The following is a 27,204-nucleotide window of genomic DNA, read 5'->3' as shown; positions in this document are numbered from 1 at the left end:
CACTGGCGAGGCGGCCGCAACTGAATTTCAGCTTGGGGCCGGGTTACCACGGCAACCGGGACGCTGCGCACACCGATGACGTCATCGGTGCCGGCGCAGCGCTACCGGTCTACCGCCGCGGAAGGGCCCCAGGCAATTTAGGAACCGGCGCCAATTGCAGCGCTAGGCCCTCTAGCGCCGCAAAATCGGTGCTAAGGGCACTGAATTTCTAGGCCCTTATATCGGTTTAGAAGAGACTGTCGGGGCTGCACTCTGAGCTCTTTCCCTGGGCCTCTCCATTGTTCTTTCCAGCAGATTTGATGTACAGGTCTCTCCAGGCCGAGATTCAAGGCTGCAATGAGCAGGGTGTGGATGGAGAGCAAGATCGACCCTCCCCTTTAAGAACTGGCCGGCGCCAGTGTGTCTGTGTTCCATTGCTGACTGACATCACATGAGCTTCGCCAGCGCTCTGAGGTAGCGCCTCGCTCCTCGGCCTTTGCGACTTAAGAGAGGTGTGTAGCACCTGATTTAGCGCTCCAATCATCTCCGGGGGCGATAAAAGCCAAGTTTGTAGTTGGAGGCGATAATTAGCGCCAGGCGCTAAACTTTGCGCCCCAAACGGGGCGATACTGAATTTTTCCCCCTTAGCCCCTTGAGCCTGTTCTGCCATTCAATGAGATCATGGCTGATCTGTGACCTAACTCCATATAGGCAGTGCCAGTGTTTGAGCCCCCTGACTGAATAAACAGAGTGCCGTACATTGATTCTCTGCTTATTAAGAAACAGCAATGCCAATAAACTTTGTGTTGTCTTGATGACATTTTGTTCGATGCAATATGGCTTGGTGCCAATGAACAGATGAAATGGTTATCAGAGAGGTTTAGAGGTGAATGATATGCTTTTTGCGTTGTGTAAAGCTACAATGCAGTTTGCAACACTCCTTCATCCCACTCCGTAACATGACGTTAATGATGCGAGCAAAAGTGTAAATAAAGAGAAACTGTTTCCAATGGCGGAAGGGTCGATAACGAGAGCACAGATTTAAGGTGGTTGGCAAAAGAACCAGAGGCAACATCGGGGAAAACGTTTTTATGCAATGAGAGTGGTTAGGATTTGAAATGCATTGCCTGATAGGGCGGTGGTTACAGATTTAATTGTAGCCATCAAAAGGGAATTAGATAAATTCATGAAGGAGAAAAAATTGCAGGCATATGGGGAAAGAGCCGGGGGAGTGGGACTAACTGGATTGCTCTTCGAAAGAGCCGGCGCAGACTCGATGGACTGAATGGCCTCCTTCTGTGCTGTACTGTTCCATGATTCTATGATGCAGGAAAGTGGAGTTGAGGGCGATGATCAGCCATGATCTTATTGAATGGCGGAGCAGGCTCGAAGGGCCGAATGGCCTACTCCTGCTCCTATCTTCTATGTTTCTATGTTTATCAAGGGGACGAGAAATGAGACATGAATGGGAGTATTTTTTCAAGCCAATAATTCCGGTTATTAACATAAGAACATAAGAAATAGGAGCAGGAGTAGGCCATATGGCCCCTTGAGCCTCCTGCGCCATTCAATAAGATCATGGCTGATCATCGCCCTCAACTCCACTTTCCTGCCCCATCCCCCATCCTTTGATTCCCCTAGAGTCCAAAAATCTATCTATCACAGCCTTGAATATACTCAATGACTGAGCATCCACAGCGCTCTGGGGCAGAGAATTCCAAAGATTCACAACACTCTGAGTGAAGAAATTCCTCCTCATCTCAGTCTTAAATGGCCAACCCCTTATCCCTGAGACACTGCCCCCTAGTACTAGACACTCCAGCCAGGGGAAACAATCTCTCAGCGTCTATCCTGTCAATCCCCCTTCTGGGATGATCACATTTTATTGATTGGCTTGGAGTAATGTAGGCAGGGTTGGTGTTGAGCTGAGTCTGTTGAATGCAAGGGTGTAGAGATCCTTTAAATGGACCACATGAATAAATTGCATAAACAGAATCTTTGAAGCATTCTTTGTTTATTTCATACCCATATTGTAACTCAACTATTTGACTCTGTGCTCCTCTAATTCTGGGCTCACCTCATCACTGACTTCCTTCGCTCCACCATTGGCGGCCGTGCCTTCAGCTGCCTAGGCCCTAAGCTCTGGAATTTCTGCCCTAGACCTCTCTACCTCTCTCTCCTCCTTTAAGACGCTCCTTAAAACCTACCTCGTTCACCAAGCTGTTGGTCACCTGTCCTAATATCTCCTTATGTGGCTTGGTGTCAATTTTTGTCTGATAACGTTCCTGTGAAGCACCCTGGGATGTTTTTCTACGTTAAAGATGCTATGTAAATGCAAATTGTTGTTCTTCTTGTCTTGATAACTTAATTGAGCAGGCGTTGTGATTGGGGAAAACCCTACTACTGTCACTTTCTGCCATTTTGGTTTTTTTTATTCCCCCTCCCCAAAAATATTCTCTTTTTCCCTCCCTTAAAGGCACTGACTCAGGCTGGGACACAGTTGCATGAGTGTCAGCCGGTCTTTCCCAAGTAGCCCGTGCAATTGGCAGATTTTTTTCAAACATCTGCGTCTGATCCTGCCTTCACCTGATGCCCACACACTCACACTTTCCAGCCGGCATCACTTACAAAGGGATCAGGAGCCAGAACTCTGGCTGATTCCTTCCCTGTCTTACCCCAGGAACATCGAGGCTAATTGCTGCATTCCAATGCCATCCCAGCTAAGATCATTTGGGTCAGTGTTGGCCATGAGTTAAGCCCGGGGCCCTTTTTGATCTGTAATAGCTGTTTTACATGGTGCCTGCACCAGCCTTGTTGCCAATATTTTGCAGGCCAGATGGAAAGTGGCAAGAAAAAGCTTCCATTGTATTGGCATTAAAGGTGGTTGAGAATGTATCAGGTACATGCAGTGTTCCACATGAGTATCTGTTTTTGTTACCGTTGGCCCGGATTTTACAGGGCCTATGACCACGTACACTGTACGTGCCCCTCAAGTTCCGGGTTTCCACGTGCGATGCGCATGAGTAAAATCCCGGAACTTGCGATCTGTCAAGTTTCTCTTTGATAGATCCTCCGCATCCCTGGGAAATGGACACTCGCTGGCGGAGAGTCGGGCTATTTACCCAACTACTGCCCAGCGAATGCCCACGAAACCCTTACACCTGGTAAAAAGCAGCGTAGGGCCTTCTTTTACCAGTGTAACGGTTTAAATAAATATTAAAATAAACATTTTTAAATCATTTAAACATTCCCTTACATTTAAAATTAGTTTAGGTTATTTTTGTCCCATTTAAAAATGTTTACATTTATTTTTCAACAAATTACATTTTTATTTTAAATGTTAAATTGAATGGTACAGTAAACTCTTGTTTAAATGGCACTTAATCATCCGGAATTCTTTAATAACCAGCAAAATAGATAACCGGTAATCTTGCCGAATCCATCCAGCACTCGTTTTGCCGAGTCCGAGTCTCCCACGGTGGCCGAGTTAGTCCGTGGTTTTTATTTTTGTTTGTGTTAAAAATTGCCGTGGTAGGTATACCTCTCGGTTATCCAGAATTTTTCATCAACCGGCACCATCCTGGTCCCATAGGTGCCGGATACGAAAGAGTTTACTATATTTTAATTAATTTTGAACCTGTGAAGATTTATTTTTATTTAGGTTGTGTGAAAATGTGTTTTTTGGGTGATTCCTATTACGCTTATGGTGATTCTGTACGTAAATGGAATCCCCCATAAGCATAATGGAGATCCCTCTTTCTCATTGGTAGGGCCGGCCCACGTGATCCCAGGGACGCTTGCGAACTGCCTGCGCCCCTGGGATACGTGGGGCCTTTACGCAGGTGTATGCCCGCAGGCCCAGGAGCGCGGGTCTTTGAAGATCCGGAGCAATCAGGTAGGCGCGGAGTTTTCTTGCGGTTGGGAGGGGTTCGCCTGCGGCAAGCCGCCGACCGCAATTTCCACCCCACATCATTACATTATGTCCCAGTTGTACAACAACAACAACAACAACTTGTATTTATATAGCGCCTTTAATGTAGTAAAACGTCCCAAGGTGCTTCACAGGAGTATTTTAAGACAAAAAATTTGACACCGAGCCACATAAGGAGAAATTAGGGCAAGTGACCAAAAGCTTGCTCAAAGAGGTAGGTTTTAAGGAGCGTCTTAAAGGAGGAAAGAGAGGTAGCAAGGCAGAGAGGTTTAGGCAGGGAATTCCAGAGCTGAAGGCACAGCCACCAATGGTTGAGTGATTATAATCGGGGATGCTCAAGAGGGCAGAATTAGAGGAGCGCAGATATCACAGGGGGTTGTGGGGCTAGAGGAGACTACAGAGATAGGGAGGGGCGAGGCCATGAAGGGATTTGAAAACAAGGATGAGAATTTTGAAATCGAGGCGTTGCTTAACCGGGAGCCAATGGAGGTCAGCGAGCACAGGGGTGATGGGCGAACGGGGCTTGAGACTTGTACAGGTAGATTGTTTGCATTTCCCATTATTCCAGCATCTGAACCATTTTGATTTTGTTTTCTCAGGGATGGTAAGCCAGTGGTAACTGAAGTACAAAAGACTGGTAAGTTGCTGTCTCCAACGTTAGTGTGTTCAAGCAGTAATGATTAGCATGGGTTAATTACAGTGCAGGATTCCTAATGTGTATCACATCAGCTCAGCTGCTCCTTCTAATAACCAGACAGATGGAGATAACTACTTGTGTGTGTGACTGAGTATCAGCAGGGGAGGCGGCATCTCATTCATTGCCATTAGGTGGTGTAAGTCTGAGCGTTGATTTTACTGATGAAAATATTCACTCCGAACCAGTCCTGGGCCGTGGTTTTCACACATTTGTGTGTGACCTACAACAACAGCAACAACTTGCATTTATATAGCGCCTTTAACAACAACAACTTGTATTTATATCATGCCTTTAACATTGTAAAACGTCCCAAGGCGCTGCACAGGAGTATTTTAAGACAAAAAATTTGACACCGAGCCACATAAGGATAAATTAGGGCAGGTGACCAAAAGCTTGCTCAAAGAGGTAGATTTTAAGGAGCATCTTAAAGGAGGAAAGAGAGGTAGCGAGGCAGAGAGGTTTAGGCAGGGAATTCCAGAGCTTAGGGCCCAGACAACAGAAGGCACGGCCACCAAAAGTTGAGCAATTATAATCAGGGATGCTCAAGAGGGCAGAATTAGAGGAGCACAGATAACATAGTAAAACGTCACAAGGTATTTCACAGGAGAGTTATCAAACTAAATTTGACACAGAACCCCATAAAGAGATATTAGGAGGGATGACCAAAATCTTAGTCAAAGTGGTAGGTTTTAAGGAGTATCTTAAAGGAGGACAGAGAGGCGGAGAGGTTTAGGAAGGGAATTCCAGAGCTTCGAGCCTAGGCAGCTGAAGACACGGCCACTAATGATGCAGCGTTTAAAATTGGGGATACGCAAGAGGCCCGAATTGGAGGAGTGCAGAGATCTCGGAGGGCTGTAGGGCTGGAGGAGGTTACAGAGATAGGGAGGGGCGAGGCCATGGAGGGATTTGAAATCAGGGATGAGAATTTTTAAAAGGTATTGATCCGTTCCCAAAGACCCCTGCTCTAGCTTCCAAACGACAGTCAGTGACTCAAAGGGACAATAGCATCAGTGCAGAAAATGTCCCTATTTGTTAGTATAGTGGAGTGGAAATACATTAAGACAGCGAATACAGAAAAATTCTGAAACCTGACACAAGGGGCAGAAACCCAATGACCTCACAAGACTCACTGGTTCTCTCCCCTGGCATCCTCCTTATGGATCGCTCATGGCCTGTTTGAAAGCCTATGGTCTTAGTTATCGATGGTAGGTGTCCCAAGTGACATTGCCCATTCTGAGTTTAGTGGAAGGTAACCAAAGCTGAAAAAGTAGATTTTGATTCTGCGAACGTGAGCAGGCTCACTAGGATGACCAAAGTGGATAAATTCAGCTTGCACACTTTACGATGGAAGTCCTTTCACATCCCATCCCTTCCGTCCTGTCACGTGTGCCTTTGGCAAAGTGTAGACTGTGCGTTTTAGCAGCCAAGGCCATTAAAATAATGTATTTACAGTCTCAAAAAGTAGGTTAGAGTGATTGATCTGGTAATCAATCAGATGGTGGCGGGGTGAATAGAGGTAATTTATGCTGCGTCTCCAGGTAGCTGCACAGAAGCCTTTCAATAGAAGGTCATGTGGATAAATTTAATTGTTTACAGAAACGCCAGCCCTCTTTATGGATTATGGGATGCAATCGCTCTGCGCACACAGTGCGCAATGAACACGGTGAGCTGACCATGCCTAAATCTGCATGGTCAGCTCAAATAAATAATTTGAACATGCTCCATGCAGACACTGGCCCAGACATCGGGAGCGTAACAGATTACGGAGTGCGATATGCAGCGTGACTCAACAGCAAGAGACTGCTGCCAAAATTTAAAAGGATGCAGCCATTTAAAGGTAAGTGGCCACGTAGGGGTGCAAGAATTATTTCAGCTTCTAGAAATACTGAAAGATTTGTCAGCTGTCTCAAAGACTTTTTTTATTAGTTCATGGGATGTGGGCGTCGCTGGCAAGGCCAGCATTTTATTGCCCATCCCTAATTGCCCTTGAGAAGGTGGTGGTGAGCCGCCATCTTGAACCGTTGCAGTCCGTGTGGTGAAGGTACTCCCACAGTGCTGTTATTTAACACTAAATAACACCACAATATACAAAGTCCCATAACCATATCAGAAATCACTTAAAACTTCAAGTAAACTACTTTTAACCAGAACCCGAAACTTCTTCAACAAAACAAGTAAATACCAGTTCAACGCCAGTCCTATTGGCACTCTAATAACTAGGGAGTTCCAGGATTTTGACCCAGTGACGATGAAGGATTGGCGATATATTTCTAAATCAGGATAGCGTGTGACTTGGAGGGGAACTTGGAGGAGGTGGTGTTCCCATGAGCCTGCTGCCCTTGTCCTTCTAGGTGGAAGAGGTCGCGGGTTTGGGAGGTGCTGCCGAAGAAGCCTTGGTGAGTTGCTGCAGTGCATCTTGTAGATGGTACACACTGCAGCCACGGTACGCCAGTGGTGGAGGGAGTGAATGTTTAAGGTGGTGGACGGGGTGCCAATCAAGTGGGCTGCTTTGTCCTGGATGGTGTCAAGCTTCTTGAGTGTTGTTGGAGCTGCACTCAGGCAGGCAAGTGGAGAGTATTCCATCACACTCCTTAAATGCAGCAACATAGTGAAGTTGGGCAGACATGTCATGCCGCTGTTCCTCTTCAATGGGAAAGATGAAACTACTGGCTGCACTGACTGATCCCTCCGTCACCTATTTGAGACACGTGTGCCCAGCCCATTAGCGGTTACAGCAGTGCGAGCCTGGAATGAACCAGAGGCAGAAATGCTGAGAATGGTAGCGACTTTACCTACCACTGACAGTGCCATGCCAACTCTACAGGTTGACTGTAGGTATCCTTGCAGCAGGTGGCAATGCAGCAACTGGAGCCTGCAGGGGCAGCTGTCTTCCATCATTGGCAGATAATTGTGCCACAGCCTCCTGTTATGGTTGGTAGCATAAAGCATGGCAGCTCAGATACTTGCTGATCTGCTTGGCATGCCTTCTTTAATCTTGTCCCACTTTGACTATAAAGCATTGGGTCCAATCTTACTGGAGAAATAGCAGCGTGTTAACAACACATGCCATTATTGATGCGTAAATCAGCCGACAATTTCAGGGGATATGCCATGAGTTGTGAATCTTCAGAACTTGCTTCACACAAACGGCATCTCGCCCTTAGCCTCCCCTTTATTTTTAAGAACTTGGTGGATTTGCACATTAGCTTCCCACTAAACTCACCACATGAAGTTACGTCTGGTATTTAAGAGTGTAAGTACCCTATTAATGACTTGGCAATTGTTAATGCCCAGAAAGGGAACTTGCATCTAGACGCCTTGATATTGGGACAAGTCTTTCTATTTGTGTTTCCCTCTTTTCTCCTCTGTTCCTGTTCAGCTGAAGTCCTATAAAAGTTTCACCTACCCTCTACATTCCAGGGATATACTGGGTACTAGTGGACACTTGTATTTTTGGAGAAAAAAAACTTACCAAAATGACCGAATACAAAAATTTATTCCAAATAAAATTAAAAATTTAAAAATGTTATAAAACTTGCAATAAAAAACAATGTACAGAAAGAGAAAGCAATATCCAAAATGTTACCCTTTACGAGCTCCATTGTACTTGGAGATTGTGTCGTGCCCGTTGAAAAGAGGCTTCGAAATCTCAAAGAGCAAACGCCAGGGAATTAAGGGGTCAATTTTAAGTTTGGGCGGACTTCGAGGGGCTGCAGGGGGCACTGTGATTGAGCCCCCTGCCCAATGTCCCTGCCAAGAGGCCCGAGCCATTTTGATGGCTGAGCCTCATTTGCATTGATCAGGTGAGTGCCAGTCCAGCGCCCATGGGCAGCTTGCCCACTGGTACAGGAAACTTTGTGCTATCCGGCACCGACGGGACCGAGCTAATGCCGTCCCATCAAAACAGCCGGACAAACCAGCGCTAATGTTGAAACATACAGATATTTTGAGCTCCGTATCTGGCAACAAACCCTGTTGCTTAGCAACAGCTTCTAAACAGTCGGCCGTACCTTGCAAGCGTCTCTGTAGCTTAGCAACAGCTTCAGCGAGACCTTGCAGAGCCTGACTGGTAGAAAAAAAAGCAACGAAAAGAAAAAAAACCTAATGAAACGGCTCCTGATTTTTGCCGGTGGCTCGAGCTGGAGTTAACCTCCAGATAAACCAAAGTTTCCTGTACCTAGAAATTGCGGCTGGGGGGAGCTGGGAGGGGTCCTGTGTGTCCGCCACAGGACCCAGATTAGCATATTTGAATGAGGCTGCCTGCCTAAAACAGGTGGGTACCTGACCGCTCACACAGAGACCCCCCCGTCCACCCCACCACCCCCGGAAAATGGCAGCAGGGTGCGAAGGGGGTGGTACTACAGCACTGGGACTTTTGGTGCTGCTTCAACCTTTCTCCCACTGGGTGGAGTGACTTCAACTCACGCCCACACCCCGTGTTCACTTAAATCGTTTTGCAAGCATTCTGGAGCCTTACTGAGGTGATGGCATCAAATATGCACAGTCGTTCTTGTATACAAGATGCAGTCGGCTGAGAAGTGACGGGAAGAAGGAAATGGGCTTAAAACATGCCTTAAGGGCAGCTCATCCAATTTACTGATCCCACTGCGCCTGTGCGACTGACACAGTTGGGCTTAGATTTGGCCCCTTTTAAGTGGAGGGTTTCTGACTCACATTGAACTTATTAGCATGTTTAGTCGGTTCAAGACAATAATGACATCCTGAAAACTCAAATTAGCTTAATTATTAACTGTAGTTACTAATCAGCAGAATTGCTTTGAAGAGGCTGCTGAGCTTTTGATAGATGTGAAATTGCTGGAGCATTCGAAGCAAAGCTTTTTATTGGAGAAGCTAAGGTAAAGACCCAAGGACTGACTCCCGCAAAAGAATGCAGGATTCCACTGGATCCTCACAGAGAAAAGGAGGGGGGCTCTGTTAATACAGTGCTATGGAACCATTAACGGGGGCACTCCTGATTTCCCACATGGCCATTCCGTCCCTGCCCAGGGCCCATGGTGTAGGACGTCACTAGGGCTGAAAATATAAAGGGAAAAATCGGGAAGTACAGATTAGGTGACAGCAATCTGAGTTGTGAAAGGCCGAACGCGGTAGGACAAAGAAGACTGAGAGAAATCGCGAGTTCCACAGCTTCATTGTCCTGTTAAAGAAAGAGTTGAGAATGGGCCTTGATTTAAGCCAGGTTCACAATCAGGAACAAAGGGACATCAACTCATGAATATTACAGGTAAAACAAAGGGTGAAAAGTTAGAAGAAATGTTTTCACACAATTGGAATGCTTTTGACACAAGTGGCACTCGAGACAGAGACAATTATGTTACTTAAAAAAGAATTAGATAAGTATTTGAAACCAAAGGTGGTAAAGGGTACAAGAGAAGAGTGGGGATGTAACTGTCGTTAAAGAGCCAACACCAGCACAGGCTGAATGGGCCTGCGATTTCTCTGAACACCAGGAGGATGTAGGGAGGCAGAAGAGCAGGTAAGGGCAGGATATTTGGAGCGGAGATGGGGGGAAAAAAGAGGGAAAATCTCAGAAGAACACCGACCAATAAGATAAGGAAAGACAGGAAAGGCTGCGATAGAGGGAGACAGGCAGACAGAAAGAGAGAGAGCTTTGAGGTTAGAGATAAGTGTGGGATCAGGAGAGTGCGATCATAGAACGATACAGCACAGAAGGAGGCCATTCGGCCCATTGTGCCTGTGCCGGCTCTTTTGAAAGAGCGATCCAATTAGTCTCACTCCCCTGCTCATTCCCCATAGCCCAGCAAATTTTTCCTTTTCAAGCATTTATCCAATTCCCTTTTGAAAGTTACTATTGAATCTGCTTCCACCACCCTTTCAGGCAATGCATTCCAGATTCCCCTCATTCCCCCTCTGGTTCTTTTCCTAATTACCTTAAACCTGTGCCCTCTGGTTACCAACCCTCCTGCCAGTTTCTCCTTATTTACTCTATCAAAACCCTTCATAACATTGAACACCCCTATTAAATCTCCCTTTAACCTTCTCTGCGCTAAGAAGAACAATCTCAGCTTCTCTAGTCTCTCCACATAACTGAAGTCCCTCAACCCTGGTATCGTTCTAGTAAATCGCCTCTCCAAGGCCTTCCTAAAGTATGTGCCCAGAATTAGACATTTGACCCCGATTTTAACTCCAGGTGGATTCCCCGCTCAGGCCTGAGTTAAAATTACAGTCAGGTCTCGATGATGTCATCGGTCCGCAACATGCATATGTAAAGAAGGACCCTGTTGGCTCCGGGCGCGTGTCCTTGCTGCCGGTTCAGGGGAGCAGTTTAAAATTGCAGATGTTGTGACCATGGCAGCTTTCGGACAGGTAAGAGCCAGGGCGATTTTAACTGCCCACCCGCCAGGTTTCTGCTGAGAGGGTGGGGTTACAATCGCCCCCAGTAGAGGCCTAACCAATGATTTATAAAAGTATGGCTTAATAAATATTGCCTAATAGAAAACAAACTGCTGTAGATTCGATTCAAGTTGGCTCCATCCCTTACAATATTGAAGCAAAATTTATTGCTAATAACCACGTTAGTGTCATGCCCTATGGGGGGAGGGAATCAGCGAGGTTTCAGGTACGGATCAGAGTAGCTTCCCCTCAGGTTAATCAGCTGAACTGACTGACAGCGTCTTATTCTCTGAAGGAGGTTGTTTAAGTGGTTGCACTGGTTTGAATCTTTCCTGTGAGAAGACTGTGATCTCCGCGGGAGTGACATAAACGAGACAGAGCCGTCTCTGCACTGGCAGCAATAACTGAGGCGTAATTGAAGCTTCGCTGACTGAATACAAGCAGCAGACTAGTTGTGTAGGCGTGCGTTGGAGACAGCTCCACTCCAGTCCTCTCACTACCAGATGCCTCACGCAATGAAGAAATTATGTTGGAGATCAGTTCATTTGGTCCTCTTAGCCTTGACATTTGGCTATCAAACTATTTTAATTTTTAAGAAGAGCCTGTAAAAATTCTCTGCTCTGCCATTCATGTGTGAAGGTATTAGGTCAGCTACCTATCCCATAATTTCAGTGTTGTCCTCAGTCTAGTTCCCGTGTCCGAGCATGACCTCTTGTCACACTGGTTTACCTATATATTGCAGAGCCATCACAGCACTGACCCTAATATAAATGAGATGGTGCCCGTGCTTCTGGACTAGTGGACGACCTCAGGAGCTACTACCCCCCAACACAATTGCAGTCGGCAATGCAGGCTGCCATTTCCTGGCCGCAAGAGGTCAGCACAGCTCAACAAAGCGGTTTTCGATTTAGTACAGACATTTCCCCAAAATTTGGAAAAGTGCACACAGAATGGAAATGTCTCATTGTAAACTTTAAGCAATTGTGCGTGTGGAATTGCTTCTGCATTGCCAATCAGTCCACAGTGTGCAAGAGGTGGCTTTGACAACGCCAGGTGCCACAGCACATTGCAAAACCAATTCAGCAGAATGTGTTCTGGAGTGTGCAGTGAGTAGAACATGACAGCTCTCTGGAGCTTTGAATCTGGGACCTCATATCTATCATTGGCTCGAACCCCACAGTCACACTGTTCCTGTCTAGGTATTAGGCTGTAATTAAGATTAATACCCACTCTATTATCTTAGCAACATGGATAAAATTACCTAAAAGGGAAAGGAACGTCAAGGAGGAATGCTTTGTTTATAGGTGGCAGTATACGTCGATAAGGCTGTTAAAAAAAGCGTACAGGATCCTTAGCTTTATAAATAGAGGAATAGAGTACAAAAGCAAGAAGGTGGGTGGTAGGTCCATGGAATATGCTGCCCCAAAAAGCTGTAGAAGCTACATCATTACATAAATTTAAAACAGAAATAGACAGTTTCCTAGAAGTAAAGGGAATTAAGGGTTACGGGGAGCGGGCAGGAATTTGGACATGAGTCTAGGTTCGGATCGGTCATGGCCCTGTGGGTAGCGGAGCGGGCCCAGGGGCCGTGTAGCCTGATCCTGCTCCTAGTTTGTGTGTCTAATTCTGTTAGATTCAGGAGATGGTTCTATGATAGTAGATTGGCGGTTAGGATCAGATCAGCCATGATCTTATTGAATGGCGGAGCAGGCTCGAGGGGCCGATTGGCCTACTCCTGCTCCTATTTCTTATGTTCTTATGTAAGGTTACCTTTATAAATCACTGGTTAGGCCTTAGCTAGAGTATTGTATCCAATTTTGGGAAGGATGTCAAGGCCTTGGAGAGGGTGCAGAGGAGATTTACTAGGATGGTACCAGGGATGAGGGACTTCAGTCATGTGTTGAGGCTAGAGAAGCTGGGATTGTTCTCAGAGCAGCGAAGGTTAAGGGGGGGGATTTAATAGAGCTGTTCAAAATTATGAGAGGTTTTGATGGAGAGAATCTGTTTCCACTGGCAGGAGGGTCAGTAACCAGACATAAATTTAAGATAACCGGCAAAAAATCCAGAGAGGAAATTAGGAGAATTTTTTTTACGCAGTGAGTTGTTGTGATCTGGAATGCGCTGCCTGAAAGGGCGGTGGAAGCAGATTCAATAGTAACTTTCAAAAGGGAATTGGATAAATACTTGAAAAGGAGAAACTTGTAAGACTATTAAGAAAGAGCAGGGGAGTGGGACTAATTGGACACAGCTCTTTCAAAGAGCCAGCACAAGCACGATGGGGCGAATGACCTACTTCTTTGCTGTATGATTCTATGATTTTATGATTCTATGAAAGTGCTCAGCATTTTATAAAAGAATATACTCACCAGAAATTTCTTCGGATTTGAAACAAAATGTCAATTTTGATGTCGACACGGGGACCCTTGAGTTAGGCCTCTCTTGCTGCTAGGCCGCTCTAGCGACATCACGGAAGGGAGCATCTGGAACAGCTCCATGGGAACCAGTGTAGGGGGAGGAGGTGACTTTAGACAAGCCCAAGGGCTGATGTGGAGCTGGCCGCTGTAGGAAACCATGCTACTGGGTAGGATGTTTGCCTTTCCAACTTGGAGTGTGGTTTCCCAGGGTGAGGCAGACTCAGAACCACTTTCAGGCCAGTTGGAAGCTGCGGCTGATTCCACCCCGTTTCCTATGGAGCGCCTGCGATATACACAGGGAGTGCACCACATTTTAGGGTGGGCGTCAAGGTCTTGCAGAGGGTGCAGAGGAGAGTCAGAAGAATGGTGCCAGGGATGAGGGACTTTAGTTATGTGTTGAGACTCTTAATGCCATCACCGGCGTGTCCTAGTAGGGAGGGAGACCTGGCCTGAATGGCTCTGTCCAGCATTAAAATCAACATTTTTGAAAGAATTATATATTATTTTCTTCTGTAAAAGAATGACAGAAAGACTTGCATTTATATAGCACCTTTACGACCACCGGACGTCTCAAAGCGCTTTACAGCCAATGAAGTACTTTTGGAGTGTAGTCACTGTTATAATGTGGGAAACAGGTGGTAAAGAGGGAAGATTTTGAACAAAAAAGTGCTTGTGACTCTCTGACCTTTTAAAAGTCAGATCTGAATGACACAGAATTATGCTAACAATTAAATTGCAAAATTGAATAATCATCTGCTGATCACGACAGCCGGTATCACGTATCTCACAATTGTGTGATACTCCACAGGGTTACATTTACAATAATGAATAACCCACCCTTATTTGCATGTGGCAATGCACCTCATTGCAGGCTGGCTGTGAGTCACTTTATCCAGTGATTTGTTAAATCTTGTCTGTCTCAGTTCTTGTGCAGTCCCGCACCAATCCTGTGACTGTAGTCAGCCAAACCCCAGAACCCCACATCAAGACTGATTGCATTACGTGGGGGGCAGCGGGGTAGAAGGTGGGGGCTACCGACCTTGATTAATAAACGCATAGACTTGGTCATAGTTGTGCCAAGTTGTTCTAGAATTCAGAACTAAGATTTCAGAGATAACTGAGCACCTGCCCTTATACCTCCTCCCTTCCCACTGTCCAGGGCCCCAAACACCCCTTCCAGGTGAAACAGCGGTTTACTTGTACTTCTTGCAATTTAATATACTGTGTTCGCTGCTCACGATGCGGTCTCCTCTACATTTGGGAGACCAAATGCAAATTGGGTGACCGCTTTGCAGAACACCTCCGTTCAGTCCGTAAGGGGGACCCTGAGCTTCCGGTCGCCTGTCACTTTAATTCTCCGCTTCACTCCCACTCTGACCTCTCTGTCCTCGGCCTCTTGCATTGTTCCAATGAAGCTCAACGTAAGCTCGAGGAACAGCACCTCATCTTTTGATTCGGCACTTTACAGCCTTCTGGACTCAACATTGAGTTCAACAATTTTAGACCATAACCCTTGCACCCCCCCCCCCGTCGTGTATTGATTGCGAGTTTGACACCAGTCAATACGGTAATGTAATGTGCGAGTTTAACACCAGTTAATACGGTAATGTAATGTGCATTGCATTATGGGAATTACCCGGGAAAGCAGCAGTCAGCCATTTTACTGAGTAAAGAGAACATCGTAGTTGTAAGCCTGTCTGCCTGGTTCTATGCTTGAATGCGTTCATACAACATTGGTGACGAGGATAATGAACGGAATCATTTTTAGATAAGTAGTTGCCCAAGTTTTAGTTAGCTAGGATGGAGAAGACCGGCATTCAAAATTTTGCATGCTTCGCCGAGCCAGCCACGTTGGGTCCAAGAAGGACAAGGTGGTTAACGTCTTTTGAGCTTTATGCCGACGGCAAAGGACTCATTATCGACGATACCTCTACAGCTGCCACAAAGCAGAGGAGAAGAGCTCTACTTCTACACCTAGCAGGACCAGATGTCCAGGATATCTTTTCAACTCTACCGGACACAGGAGAGCCAGCAGACTACACGGCGGCGGTTAGTGCTTTGAATCACTACTTTGTGCCCCAGGTCAACGCAGCATTTGCTAGACAGACTTTTCATAAGTTGTCCCAGAAGGCAGGTGAGACTGTGCAACAATTTGCTATTCGCTTGCGGCAGGCTGCTAAAGACTGTGCTTTTGGTGGGGATGCGGATAATCAAATAAGAGACGCTATCCTGAGTAGGTGCATGTCAGCCTATGTGTGGAGGAAATTGCTAGAGGAAGGGCATGGTCTAACGCTCGCCCGCACGTTACAATTCGCCTCACAATGTGAAAACGTCGAGGAGCAGATGTCAGCCATGTCATGTACAGAGAAGGCGGAGACAGATACTGTTCGTCGTGTTACACAGAAAAGAGGGTATTATGCGAAAAGCTCGACAGAGAAACCAAAGGGAAATGGTGATAGGAACGAAAGGAAATGTTACAGATGTGGACACACAGACCACATGTGCAGAGATCCGAAATGCCCAGCACGTGGACAAACGTGTCATAAGTGCAAGGGAAAGGATCATTTCTCCAAAGGATGCCGCACAAAGGGTACAAAGAAACACAGTGTGAACAATGTAGAACATAAGAACATAACATAGAGGAACAAAATAACTGTGCATTTGCTGTTGCTGGAAATAACGTGACAGAGAGACTTACCTTTTGTGTGGGGGGAGTAAACCTGAGAATGTTAATTGATTCGGGTGCAACTAGTAATGTGATAGATGAGAATACATGGGAAGGATTAAAGTCAGAACACATTAAGTGTCAGTCACATGTCCCTAAGACAGAGAGAAAGTTATTCTCTTATGCTTCTAGCCGACCACTGTCAGTTAAAGGTGTATTCACATGTGGGATTACAATAGGTAAGAGAACTGAGCAGGCGGAGTTCATTGTGGTTAAAGGCCATGGAGAGCCATTGCTAGGAAGGGAGACAGCCATGAAACTGGGAGTTTTAAAAATAGGCGCAGATGTCTCAGCTGTGGTAGATGTAAGACAGCTACTAGAACGGCAGTATCCAAAGGTGTTTCAGGGAGTAGGAAGGCTGAACACAAAACTGATCAGTTTGTATATCGACCCACAAGTGAAGCCTGTGGCCCAGCCACTCAGGCGTATACCATTCAACTTAAGGGGGGCAGTAGAGGCCAAAATAAAACAATTGAGGGACACGGGCATTATCGAACCTGTAACTGGTCCCACCCCATGGGTAAATCCTGTGGTTATTGCACCAAAAGCGGATAAGGATGTAAGGTTATGCCTAGACATGAGACGAGCAAACCAGGCAATAGTGAGGGAACGATATCCAATCCCCACCGATGATGAGATACTCCAAGGTATGAACGGCTCGACGGTGTTTAGTAAGCTAGACCTGAAATGGGGTTATCACCAGCTAGAACTGACCCCTGAGTCACGAGAAATCACAACGTTTGCAGTACATAACGGAGTATACAGGTACAAGAGGCTGGTATTCGGTGTATCTTCAGCTAGTGAGCAATATCAGCACGAGATAGCTAATGCCTTAGCTGGAATAGAGGGTGTTTAAAACATCTCAGACGACATTATCGTGCATGCACATGACCAGGAAATGCACGACAGATGCCTGCACGCTGTCATGACGAGACTAATGGAAAGTGGACTGACACTAAACTCAGAGAAGTGCCAATTCAACATGGACCAATTGATTTTCATGGGAATCTTGTCTGAAAAGGGCATCGGACCAACAGCAGAGAGAGTGCGAGCGGTGGCAGAAGCTCGGGAACCAGAGAATGCTACAGAGGTGAGGAGTTTCTTGGGACTCGTTGGGTACAGTAGCAGATTCATCCCGCAGTTTGCAACGCTATCAGAGCCACTGCGACACCCGACAAGAAAAGACACACCATTTAAATTTGGATCACAACAGAGACAGTCATTCAGTGCACTCAAGGAAGAGTTGGCCAGAGCTGGCACTTTAGCATATTTTGATAAGGATGCACCAACCAAGGTGATAGCAGATGCCAGTCCTGTAGGTTTAGGCGCAGTACTAGTTCAGGACCAACAGGGACAAGAGGTGCCAATATGCTATGTAAGTCGTAGTTTAACAGACTGTGAGAGGAAATACTCTCAAACAGAGAGAGAGAGAGGCCTTAGCTCTTGTATGGGCTTGTGAGAGGCTGCATCCATATGTGTATGGCCGAAAATTTAACTTGGTAACTGACCATAAGCCATTGCAAGTGATATACGGCCCACACTCTAAACCCTGTGCCCGTATAGAGAGATGGGTAATTAGATTACAGCCGTACGATTTTAAGGTGATACACATTCCAGGCAAGCAAAACATTGCAGACCCACTGTCACGATTGCTGGGGGAGACAGCAAAACAGGAGAGACATTCTCATGGCTCAGATGAATACGTGAGATTTGTAGCTGTGAGTGCGACACCAAAAGCACTCACTACTAGAGAGGTGGAGGAAGCCTCTGCTACCGACCCAGAGCTGATTGAGGTACGGAAGGCAATCACAAACGGACATTTTGAGAACTGTAAAGCTTATGCAGCAATTGCAAACGAGCTGTGCGTAGTGGGGTACCTAGTTCTTCGGGGAACACGCATCGTGCTACCCACAGTGTTACACGCACGAGCCCTGGTGTTAGCACATGAAGGACACTTGGGAATAGTTGGAACAAAGCAACATCTCAGGACCAAGGTTTGGTGGCCTGGCATGGACAAGGCAGCTGAAAAACACTGTAAAGCGTGCCATGGCTGTCAGATAGTAGCCAGACCCGACCCACCTGAACCGTTGAGACCAACACCATCACCGGAGGGCTCCTGGCAGGATGTAGCTATAGACTTACTGGGACCCTTGCCATCCAACCACTCCATTCTTGTAGTAGTTGATTATTATAGTCGCTACTATGAACACGACATCATGACCTCCACAACAACAGAGAAGGTTATTGATAGTTTAGAGTCAATCTTCAGCCGTCATGGTTTGCCAATCACCTGCAATCTGAAAATGGTCCCCAATTCAGATCTGAATTATTCAAAGAATACTGTGAAAACAACGGGATCAAACACCTGAAAACGACAGCAAAATGGGCTCAGGCTAACGGAGAAGTCAAGCGCCAGAATGCATCGCTGATGAAGAGAATCAGAATTGCTCAGTCAGAAGGACTAGATTGGAAACGTGAACTTAGAAAATATGTGACTGTGTACAGGAGCATTGACCATGCCACGACAGGAAAGAGCCCGGCAGAGCTGCTTATTCTGCCCTTGCAGCGCGTTCCTATCCAGAGCTAGACAGGTAGCTAACAACTTGATATCTTCCCATAAAAATCACAAGGCTTGACTTTTCTTGTAAACTTTACTGAAAGATTCTTATTGTGAAACTGAAATACAATACAGAAGTGGAAGCATACATTAGTACACAAGCACATAACTGATATGCATACACAAACTTAGGTAAGCGTGAGCAACACAGTACATTTGGCATGTAACTTACCAAAACACGTGAAAACACAGCTTACTGTGAATATACATTTAGCAAACTGAAAGGCATTCTCTTACATTCACTTTAAATTAGCCCTGTACATAGTGCATCAAAATACAGCTACAAGTTAACCAGCTAGATACAGAGAGCGAGCAATTCACGGCTAGCTGTGTAGGTTTGCTTACAGAGAAAGGTTACAAACTAAACATTTTCTGCAAAATATAGTGTACACTAATCATCTATAACATTCTCAAGTACTTACAGGCAAATAGTGTCCAAGGCCGAAGCGTAACAAGAAAATAACTGCAACACCATGTGTCAAGCTGCAGGTCTTGTGATATACAGCAATTTTACTTTACAGCAATTTTACTTTACTGCGCTTTACTGCACTTACTAGGTACCAAATATCCACTAGGTGGCGGCACACAATGGGAATCGACCCAAATTACTCAAACCCCTGAATTAACTTGAAAACTAACATAAATTCCTAAAGGAAGGCAGCACACTGCTCTTTAAACAGAAAATGAGAGGAAAGCTGCCAGACATCACAGAGTCGCGCGCAGACATGGAAGTACGTGACCGGGACGCTGAACAAAAAGGCAAGTCCAAACTCTACGCAGATGAACAGCGGAGAACACAATACTCAGAGGTGGAAGTTGTCGACATGGTGCTGGTACGGCAGGACAAAGTGGACAAGTTCACCACTCCTTTTAATGCCACACCCCACAAAGTTTTGAGTAAAACAGGGAGTCAAGTAGTAGTAGAATCTCCAGATGGAGCACGCTACTCGAGAAACACTACGTTTGTGAAGAAATACAGAACCAATGGACCAAAGGAGACACTCAATGAGCAGGAGGAAACACAAGGGACTGAGGACAGCATAGTAGACCCTGACACACATACCACTGTGACACAGGCATACCCACTGACACCAACATGTCAGACATACCCAATACAGCCAGACCTCAAAGGGTTAAAAGAAAACCCCAAAGACTGTCTGATTATGTCACAACATAAACTGTGCGAGAACTGCATGGGTGATGTTAAATGTTTAAACCTGGGAATTATTTAGTTGTGTGGTAAGACACAAGTTTGTAAACAGTTTATAAACCAAATAATTATGCAGTGTTATTGTAAGCAATTGTTTGTAAATTGCAAGTTTGTTTCCAAGGAAAAGGGGGATGTCGTGTACTGATTACCGTATTGACTGGTGTCAAACTCGCAATGTAATGTGTGAGTTTAACACCAGTTAATACGGTAATGTAATGTGCATTGCATTATGGGAATTACCCGGGAAAGCAGCAGTCGGCCATTTTACTGAGTAAAGAGAACATCGTAGTTGTAAGCCTGTCTGCCTGGTTCTATGCTTGAATGCGTTCATACAACACCGCGTCCCCCCCCCCCCCCATTTTTTCAGGCGGCAGCTGTTGATGATTCTGCCATCCCCATTTGCAACGTTTAACTACTCCTGCCTTGCATTCTAGCACAGACCGTCCCTTCAGTTCCTTTCTCCCCTGCCACCGCACCCCCCCCTGCCTTCCCTACTTCTGCACCTGCTTAAAATCTGTTACATCTCCAACTTTTTCCAGTTCTGAAGAAGGGTCATCGACCTGAAACATTAACTCTGTTTCTCTCTCCACGGATGTTGCCTGGCCTGCTGAGTGTTTCCAGCATTTTCTGTTGTTATTTCAGATTTCCAGCATCCGCAGTATTTTGCTATTGTATTAAAATATCTATTAATAGGAATGACCTTGTCAGTATTCATCATCAAGTGGATTCCAAGCGGTTTGCAAGTACCAGTGGTGGCGGAGTTACCTCTACACCATATGGTTATAAGTTTGAATCCAGGGGCAGTCAATCATTTGAAAACTGGACGCTCTCCTGAATTTAATCCCCAATAAGTCTTTATTTGTTGCAAACATCCTATGTACTCTCTGGCTCTAAATTCAGACTCGTGCAAACACTGGAGTTGTAATCTATCAAAGTAGCAGAGCTGTAGGTTCTGCTGTGTCCCTCTGGAATCAGGGCGGGCTCTGTCAACTATCTGTTTTACTCTCTACAACTGTGACCCTCTTTTGTTTCCCTCCTTTTCTTCACTACTATGCTGTCTTTTTTTATCTTTTATTCTCTTAATTTCCAGGAACTACAAACAGAAAGAAAATTAAAAATTGTTTGGCACTAAAAGGCAAGTGCAAATATTCTGGATGTGCGATTGCCCCGTGTTGTGTGATTTTCTTTTCCTATTTCTTCCATTTAGATAGTGCTGCCTCATGTCAAAACATCTCAAAGCACTTCACACAATGCAGTAATTTTTGAAACCTATCGACTGTTATCATGTAGCAAACACTAGTTATTCCGTATCCCACAGCAACAGAGGTGAGCGAACAAAGAGTCTGTCTTCTTTGGTGGTACTGGTTGAAGGAGGACTGTAGGTCAGGCCACTGGAGAAATTCCTGCTCTTCTTCAAACAGTGCTACCTGACCTGGAATGTCCACCTCAATCAGCAAACAGGACCTCAATTTAACATCTCATCTGAAGAACACCACCACCAGTAATGACACATCCATCTGCCTGACCCACAGCATGATGGCCAGAGCATCACGAATGCACCTAATCTTCATTCATTTAAGGAGAAAGATAGATAGCCCTTGGATGAGATGCTACAGTTTCAAAGAAGCATTCAGAGTAGATGTTGTATGGACTTAATAGAGTGATATACATAGACACAATGAACACTCAACATAGAAACATAGAAGATAGGAGCAGGAGTAGGCCATTCAGCCCCTCGAGCCTGCTCCGCCATTCAATTAGATCATGGCTGATCATCCAAATTCAGTACCCTGTCCCTGCCTTCTCCCCATATCCCTTGATCCCTTAGCCTTAAGAAATATATCTAACTCCTTCTTGAATATATTTAATGAATTGGCCTCCACTGCCTTCTGTGGTCGAGAATTCCACAGGTTCACCACTCTCTGGGTGAAGTAATTCCTCCTCATCTCTGTTCTAAATGGCTTACCCCTTATCTTTAGACTGGAAGTTCTGGACTCCCCAGCCATCGGGAACATCCTTCCTGCATCTAGTCTGTCTAGTCCTGTTAGAATTTTATAAGTTTCAATGAGATCCCCTCTCATTCTTCTAAACTCTAGTCTTCTAAAGTATAGTTTTTCCTTGGAGATCTACTATTAAAGGCATGTGACAAATCATGTTCCTAAGTACAACAAATACTCCCAATGATGTCACCCAATAAAAGAGCTTTGATATTCTTAAAAGAGGTAAGGGAGTAACAGTGATTGAAAAGTTGATGCAACAAATCTCACAGAGATGGAAGGATTACTCATTCATTCCCCATACCCACCTACTAACCTGTCTGGGGAAGTCTAGCTGCCTGCTCCTTTACTGCTTAATTAAAAACAAGGAGCCACGAAACTAAAGGGCAAACTGGCTATGGGGATTCCAAATTCCCCATTCACTGCCCTTTCCATTCCATTACAAATGAGAAATTGGGAACAATTAGCATCGTGAGTGCCCAGGGAACGGGTTCGATCCCCTATCTCTGTTAAATGGTGACCTGCTTTCTTCGTTTTTTTTGTGCAAGTTGTGAATTATACATGTTTTTCTTTGTGAACTTAAGGCTTCGGTGAATATAAGCTGACATCAAAAGGAGGACAAAGCCAGGCCGAACAGGAGAAGCGGCGGACTCTCGATGGTAAGGGAGCCTTCCCATTGTCTTAATCCAGTTTTATCTATTTTCTCTCCGCTTCAGTAACCAGGCCTTCTGCTGAAAGAAGAACTTGCTGAGTTCCGGCTCCCATTTATTGGGAGGATTAATTATTACCAAGCTGTTTGTCTCCGGCTGTGGTATTAGAGCACATTTCTGCATCTGATCTAGTGCCTGACTGATCCCTCCTGGGCTGACGAGCAGCATTGAGAGGTTGCTGAGTCACAGCAAGCCAGGAGGCAGAGCGTTAAGGTACTTGTTATATAGAATATAGGGAAACAGCGAAAGGAAACACAGAACTGGAAAAGATCTGAATTACTACAAGGTTGTAAGTTATTCAAAATCTCAGCAGAGATTAAAGAAAAGTATTTTAATGCATTTAATATATATGTTTTTAAAAAATGAATTACTCTGGTTTGTTAAGTGGATTTATCCCAGAATATTAGCATAAGTATACAGAGCTAGCAAAGATTCGCTCAAGGGGAAATTATATATGGTCAACATGTTTTAAGAGAGTATGTAGATAAATATTAAAGTATTTATAAATTGCTGTTTGCACCCATTTTAAATCACTAAATGTTGATTTCTGTAACTATTCAGTCCACATATTGGTTTATCCTCTCTACCATTTAAGGAATTGACTCTGTTAACTACAACATCAACAACAGTGCCTTTAACCTAATAAACTGTTCCAAGGCACTTCACAGGAGCGGCTATCAAACAAAATTTAACAGTGAGCCACATAAGGAGAAATTAGGGTAGGTGACCAAAAGCTTGGTCAAAGAGGTAGGTTTTAAGGAGCGTCTTAAAGGAGGAGAGAGAGGTGGCGAGGCGGAGAGGTTTAGGCAGGGAATTCCAGAGCTTAGGGCCTAAGCAGCTGAAGGCACGGCCACCGATGGTGGAGCGATTTAAATCGGAGATGTTGAAGGGGCCAGAATTAGAGGAGCGCAGAGATCTCGGTGTGGGGGGGCTGAAGGAGGTTACAGAGATAGGGAGGGGCGAGGCCATGGAGGGATTTGAAGTCGAGCGTAAGCAATGTTATTCCATTTGGAAGGTTTTTTTTCACGTTATTCTATTTTTTAGGAAACCAGTCTGAGGATTATGTGCGATCTCAAACTAACTCCACTCTGCCTGCAGAATCTGAGGTATCCTGCTTTTCTAATATATGTTTATAAGAGTGATACTGTAGGCGTGCCTGATAGCTGTAGGAATTATTATTTCACAGTATTTCTTATTTTATGTGTAACTTTGCATGCATCCATCAGTGCAAAGTTGCTCTGTGAAGTAAGTAGTAAGCCATTAGTAAATGCGGTGTAAATTTTGAATGGCTGTTCTTTACATGTAATCCAGTAACAGGACCGAAGCATATCTTACTGAAGACTCACCCCTCCCCTACAATTCTGGAGGTGTTGAGTGAAACCACAGCTACCCTTTTTATCTCCCAGCAGAGCTCTATAATCCACATTGAATTGGAAAAACCAACAAGCGGCGGTTTGGGCTTTGCACTGGTGGGCGGTGACAACGGAACTGCTGCGCTGGTGAAGGCGATTAGCCCGGGCGGTCTGGCAGATCTGGATGGGAGACTCAAAGTCCAAGACAGTCTTCTACAGGTAACCTGCAGCTCTTGTTGCTGCGAACAGCACGTCGATTGATTCATGCCAGTCACGAGAAAGAAATACCTTGCATTTATATAGCCGCCTTTCACGACCTCAGGACGTCCCAAAGTGCTTTACAGGCAATGAAGTACATTTGGAGTGTAGTCACTGTTGTACTGTGGGGAATGACAGCCAACTTGTGCACAGCAAGCTCCCACAAACATCACTGTGATAATGACCAGATAATCTGTTTTAGTGATGTTGGTTGAGGGATAAATATTGGCCAAGACACCGGGGATAACGCCCCTGCTCTTCTTTGAAGTAGTGCTGTGAGATCTTTTACGTCCACCTGAGAGGGCAGACAAGGTCTTGGTTTAACGTCTCATCCGAAAGACAGAGGACGGCACCTCCGACAGCGCAGCACTCCCTCAGCACTGCACTGGAGTGTCAGGCTAGATTTATGTGCTGAGGTCTCTGGAGGGGCTCCTTAAAGCGCTACGGGATTACTATTACAGTATTTCAAAGAATGCGATAAAGTTTTGAATTTTCCCAATCGTCTGCTGTAACTTTGGTGGAAGATCGCCAGAAAAAAGCCGTTTACGCAGTTTCTCTGGAGGTTCGCCAATGTTTGGTACGGCAGACAATTGGGGACAACTCCCGCGGACATTACTGATGCCGCAAGAAAAGTCTAAAAGGAAACTATTCTAGATGAAATTAAGCTTATGTTTGCGCAGCAGTCTAAAGTTAAAAGATAACTCCTGAGGTGGTTGTAGATGAATGGAACTGTATATATTATATATTATATTTATATATTCATTATCAATTGGAAAAGTATATATGTAATATTGATATAATAATTATCAATATTTAATTTTGAGTTTGTCTCCAGCTATAAGCAGCTGGCTCTTTTCAAGTTGGTATGTGTGTGTGATAGGGAGCACAATACAGTCAGTAAAACTGGATTCAGGATTTAGACAATTCATTTTTTGTAACTGCTATTGAATAAGTAATGCAAGTTTCCAATCAGACACAGGTTATGCTCCTGAAAGTATAATATAGTAATTAACTCTTCGCTGCTTAGCGTACAGTAAGAAAAATAAAAGTGAAGCCTGAAGGATATTTGAAACCATGTGCTTATTATGAAGACTTCATTTTAAATAAACAGAAAGGTTTGGATATTCTTGCAATGGAGAAATATATCAAACCTCACCCCATTACTGAAGAGGGGATTTGTAGGATAAATAGAAGCAAAGCCAATAAGATAGGATTGGGTTAAAACATTCCTTGTAAATGGCCCTTTACATTCCTTGTAATTATTTGATCATCGTGAAATGCATGCCAGAAATCCCAAGGAAACTAAATCAGGGACAGGGACTCAATAAAATTAATGTAAGTAAAATAACAGTAATGAAGAAAATAATGGTACTAAAGAGTGACAAATCCCCAGGGCCAAATGGTTTCCATCCCAGGGTTTTAAAGGAAGTAGTTGAGGGCGTTGCAGATGCCCTAACTATATAATATTCCAAAGTTCTCTTGATTCAGGAACCGTTCCTTTAGATTGGAAAATTGCACATGTCACTCCGCTATTTAAAAATGGTGAGAGAGGGAAACCAGGGAATTATAGATCCGTTAGCCTAACATCTGTTGTCAGGAAATTGTTGGAGTCTATAATTAAGGATAGGGTGACTGGGCACCTCAAACTTTCAGTTGATCAGAGAGATTTGTGAAAGGTGGGTTATGTCTGACAAACCTGATTGAATTTTTTGAAGAGGTGACTAAAGTAGTGGACAGGGGAATGTCTATGGATGTTATTTATATGGACTTCCAGAAGGCATTTGATAAAGTCCCACATAATAGCCCATGGAATTGAGAGCAAGTTATTGACCTGGTTAGGAAATTGGCTGAGCGGCAGGAGACAGGCAGTAGGGATGATGGGTAGGTACTCTAATTGGCAGAAGGTGACTAGTGGTGTCCCGCAGGGATCTGTGTTGGGGCCTCAACTGTTCACAGTATTTACTAATGACTTAGATGATGGCATAGAAAGTCATATATCCAAATTTGCCAATAACAGAAAGATAGGTGGAATTGTAGGCAGTGTCGATGGAAGCATAACATTACAAAGGGATATGGACAGATTAAGTGAATGGGCAAAACTGTGGCAAATGGATTTCAATGTAGGCAAATGTGAGGTCATCCAGTTTGGACCTAAAAAGGATAGAACAGGATACTTTCTAAATGGTGAAAGGCTAAAAACAGTGGATGTCCAAAGAGACTTTGGGGTCCAGGTACATAGATCATTAAAATGTCATGAACAGGTATAGAAAATAATCAAAAAGGCTAATGGAATGCTGGTCTTTATATCTAGAGGCCTAGAATACAAGGGGGTAGAAGTTATGCTGCAGCTATACAAAACCCTGGTTAGACCACACCTGGAGTACTGTGAGCAGTTCTGGGCAGCACACCTTAGGAAGGATATACTGGCCTGGGAGGGAGTGCAGCGTAGGTTAACCAGAATGATACCCAGACTTCAAAGATTAAGTTACGAGGAGAGATTACACAAATTATGGTTGTATTCGCTGGAACTTAGAAGGTTAAGGGGTGATCTGATCTAAGTTTTCAAGATATTAAGGGGAACAGATAGGGTAGATAGAGAGAAACCATTTCTACTGGTTGGGGATTCTAGGACTAGGGGGCAGAGTCTAGAAATTAGAGCCAGACCTTTCAGGAGTGAAATTAGGAAACACTTCTACACACAAAGGGTGGTAGAAGTTTGGAACTCTCTTCTGCAAATGGCAATTGATGCTAGATTAATTGTTAATTTTAAATCAGAGATTGATAGCTTTCTGTTAACCAAAGGTATTAAGTGATATGGGCCAAAGTCGGGTATATGGAGTTAGGTCACAGATCAGCCATGATCTCATTGAATGGCGAGCAGGCTCGAGGGGCTGAATGTCCTGTTCCTATGTTACATATAGATGTATCAGTATGATGAA

At 44.8% G+C, this 27,204-nt stretch overlaps 1 protein-coding gene across 7 annotated transcripts in view; it reads left to right on the top strand.

Moving 5' to 3' along the window:
- ptpn20 (protein tyrosine phosphatase non-receptor type 20) overlaps positions 1-27,204 on the top strand; it is a 505,217-nt gene that overhangs the window by 401,711 nt on the left and 76,302 nt on the right. For 4 of the 7 annotated variants that reach the window (XM_085970355.1, XM_085970353.1, XM_085970358.1 and 1 more), the window contains 5 exons: positions 4,510-4,547; positions 21,039-21,083; positions 22,530-22,604; positions 23,700-23,761; positions 24,062-24,226. In XM_085970355.1, coding sequence (XP_085826481.1) covers positions 4,510-4,547; positions 21,039-21,083; positions 22,530-22,604; positions 23,700-23,761; positions 24,062-24,226 — 385 coding nt within the window. The remainder of the gene's footprint in view (positions 1-4,509; positions 4,548-21,038; positions 21,084-22,529; positions 22,605-23,699; positions 23,762-24,061; positions 24,227-27,204) is intronic. The other 3 variants (XM_085970354.1, XM_085970356.1, XM_085970357.1) reach the window with 3 other exon arrangements.

Source organism: Somniosus microcephalus, chromosome 29 (genome assembly GCF_052327205.1).
Source record: "Somniosus microcephalus isolate GS21.2 chromosome 29, FLI_Smic_1.0, whole genome shotgun sequence".
NCBI lineage: Eukaryota > Metazoa > Chordata > Chondrichthyes > Squaliformes > Somniosidae > Somniosus > Somniosus microcephalus.
Note: the sequence above shows the minus strand (reverse complement) of the source record. Positions and strands in the feature narration are given on the sequence as shown.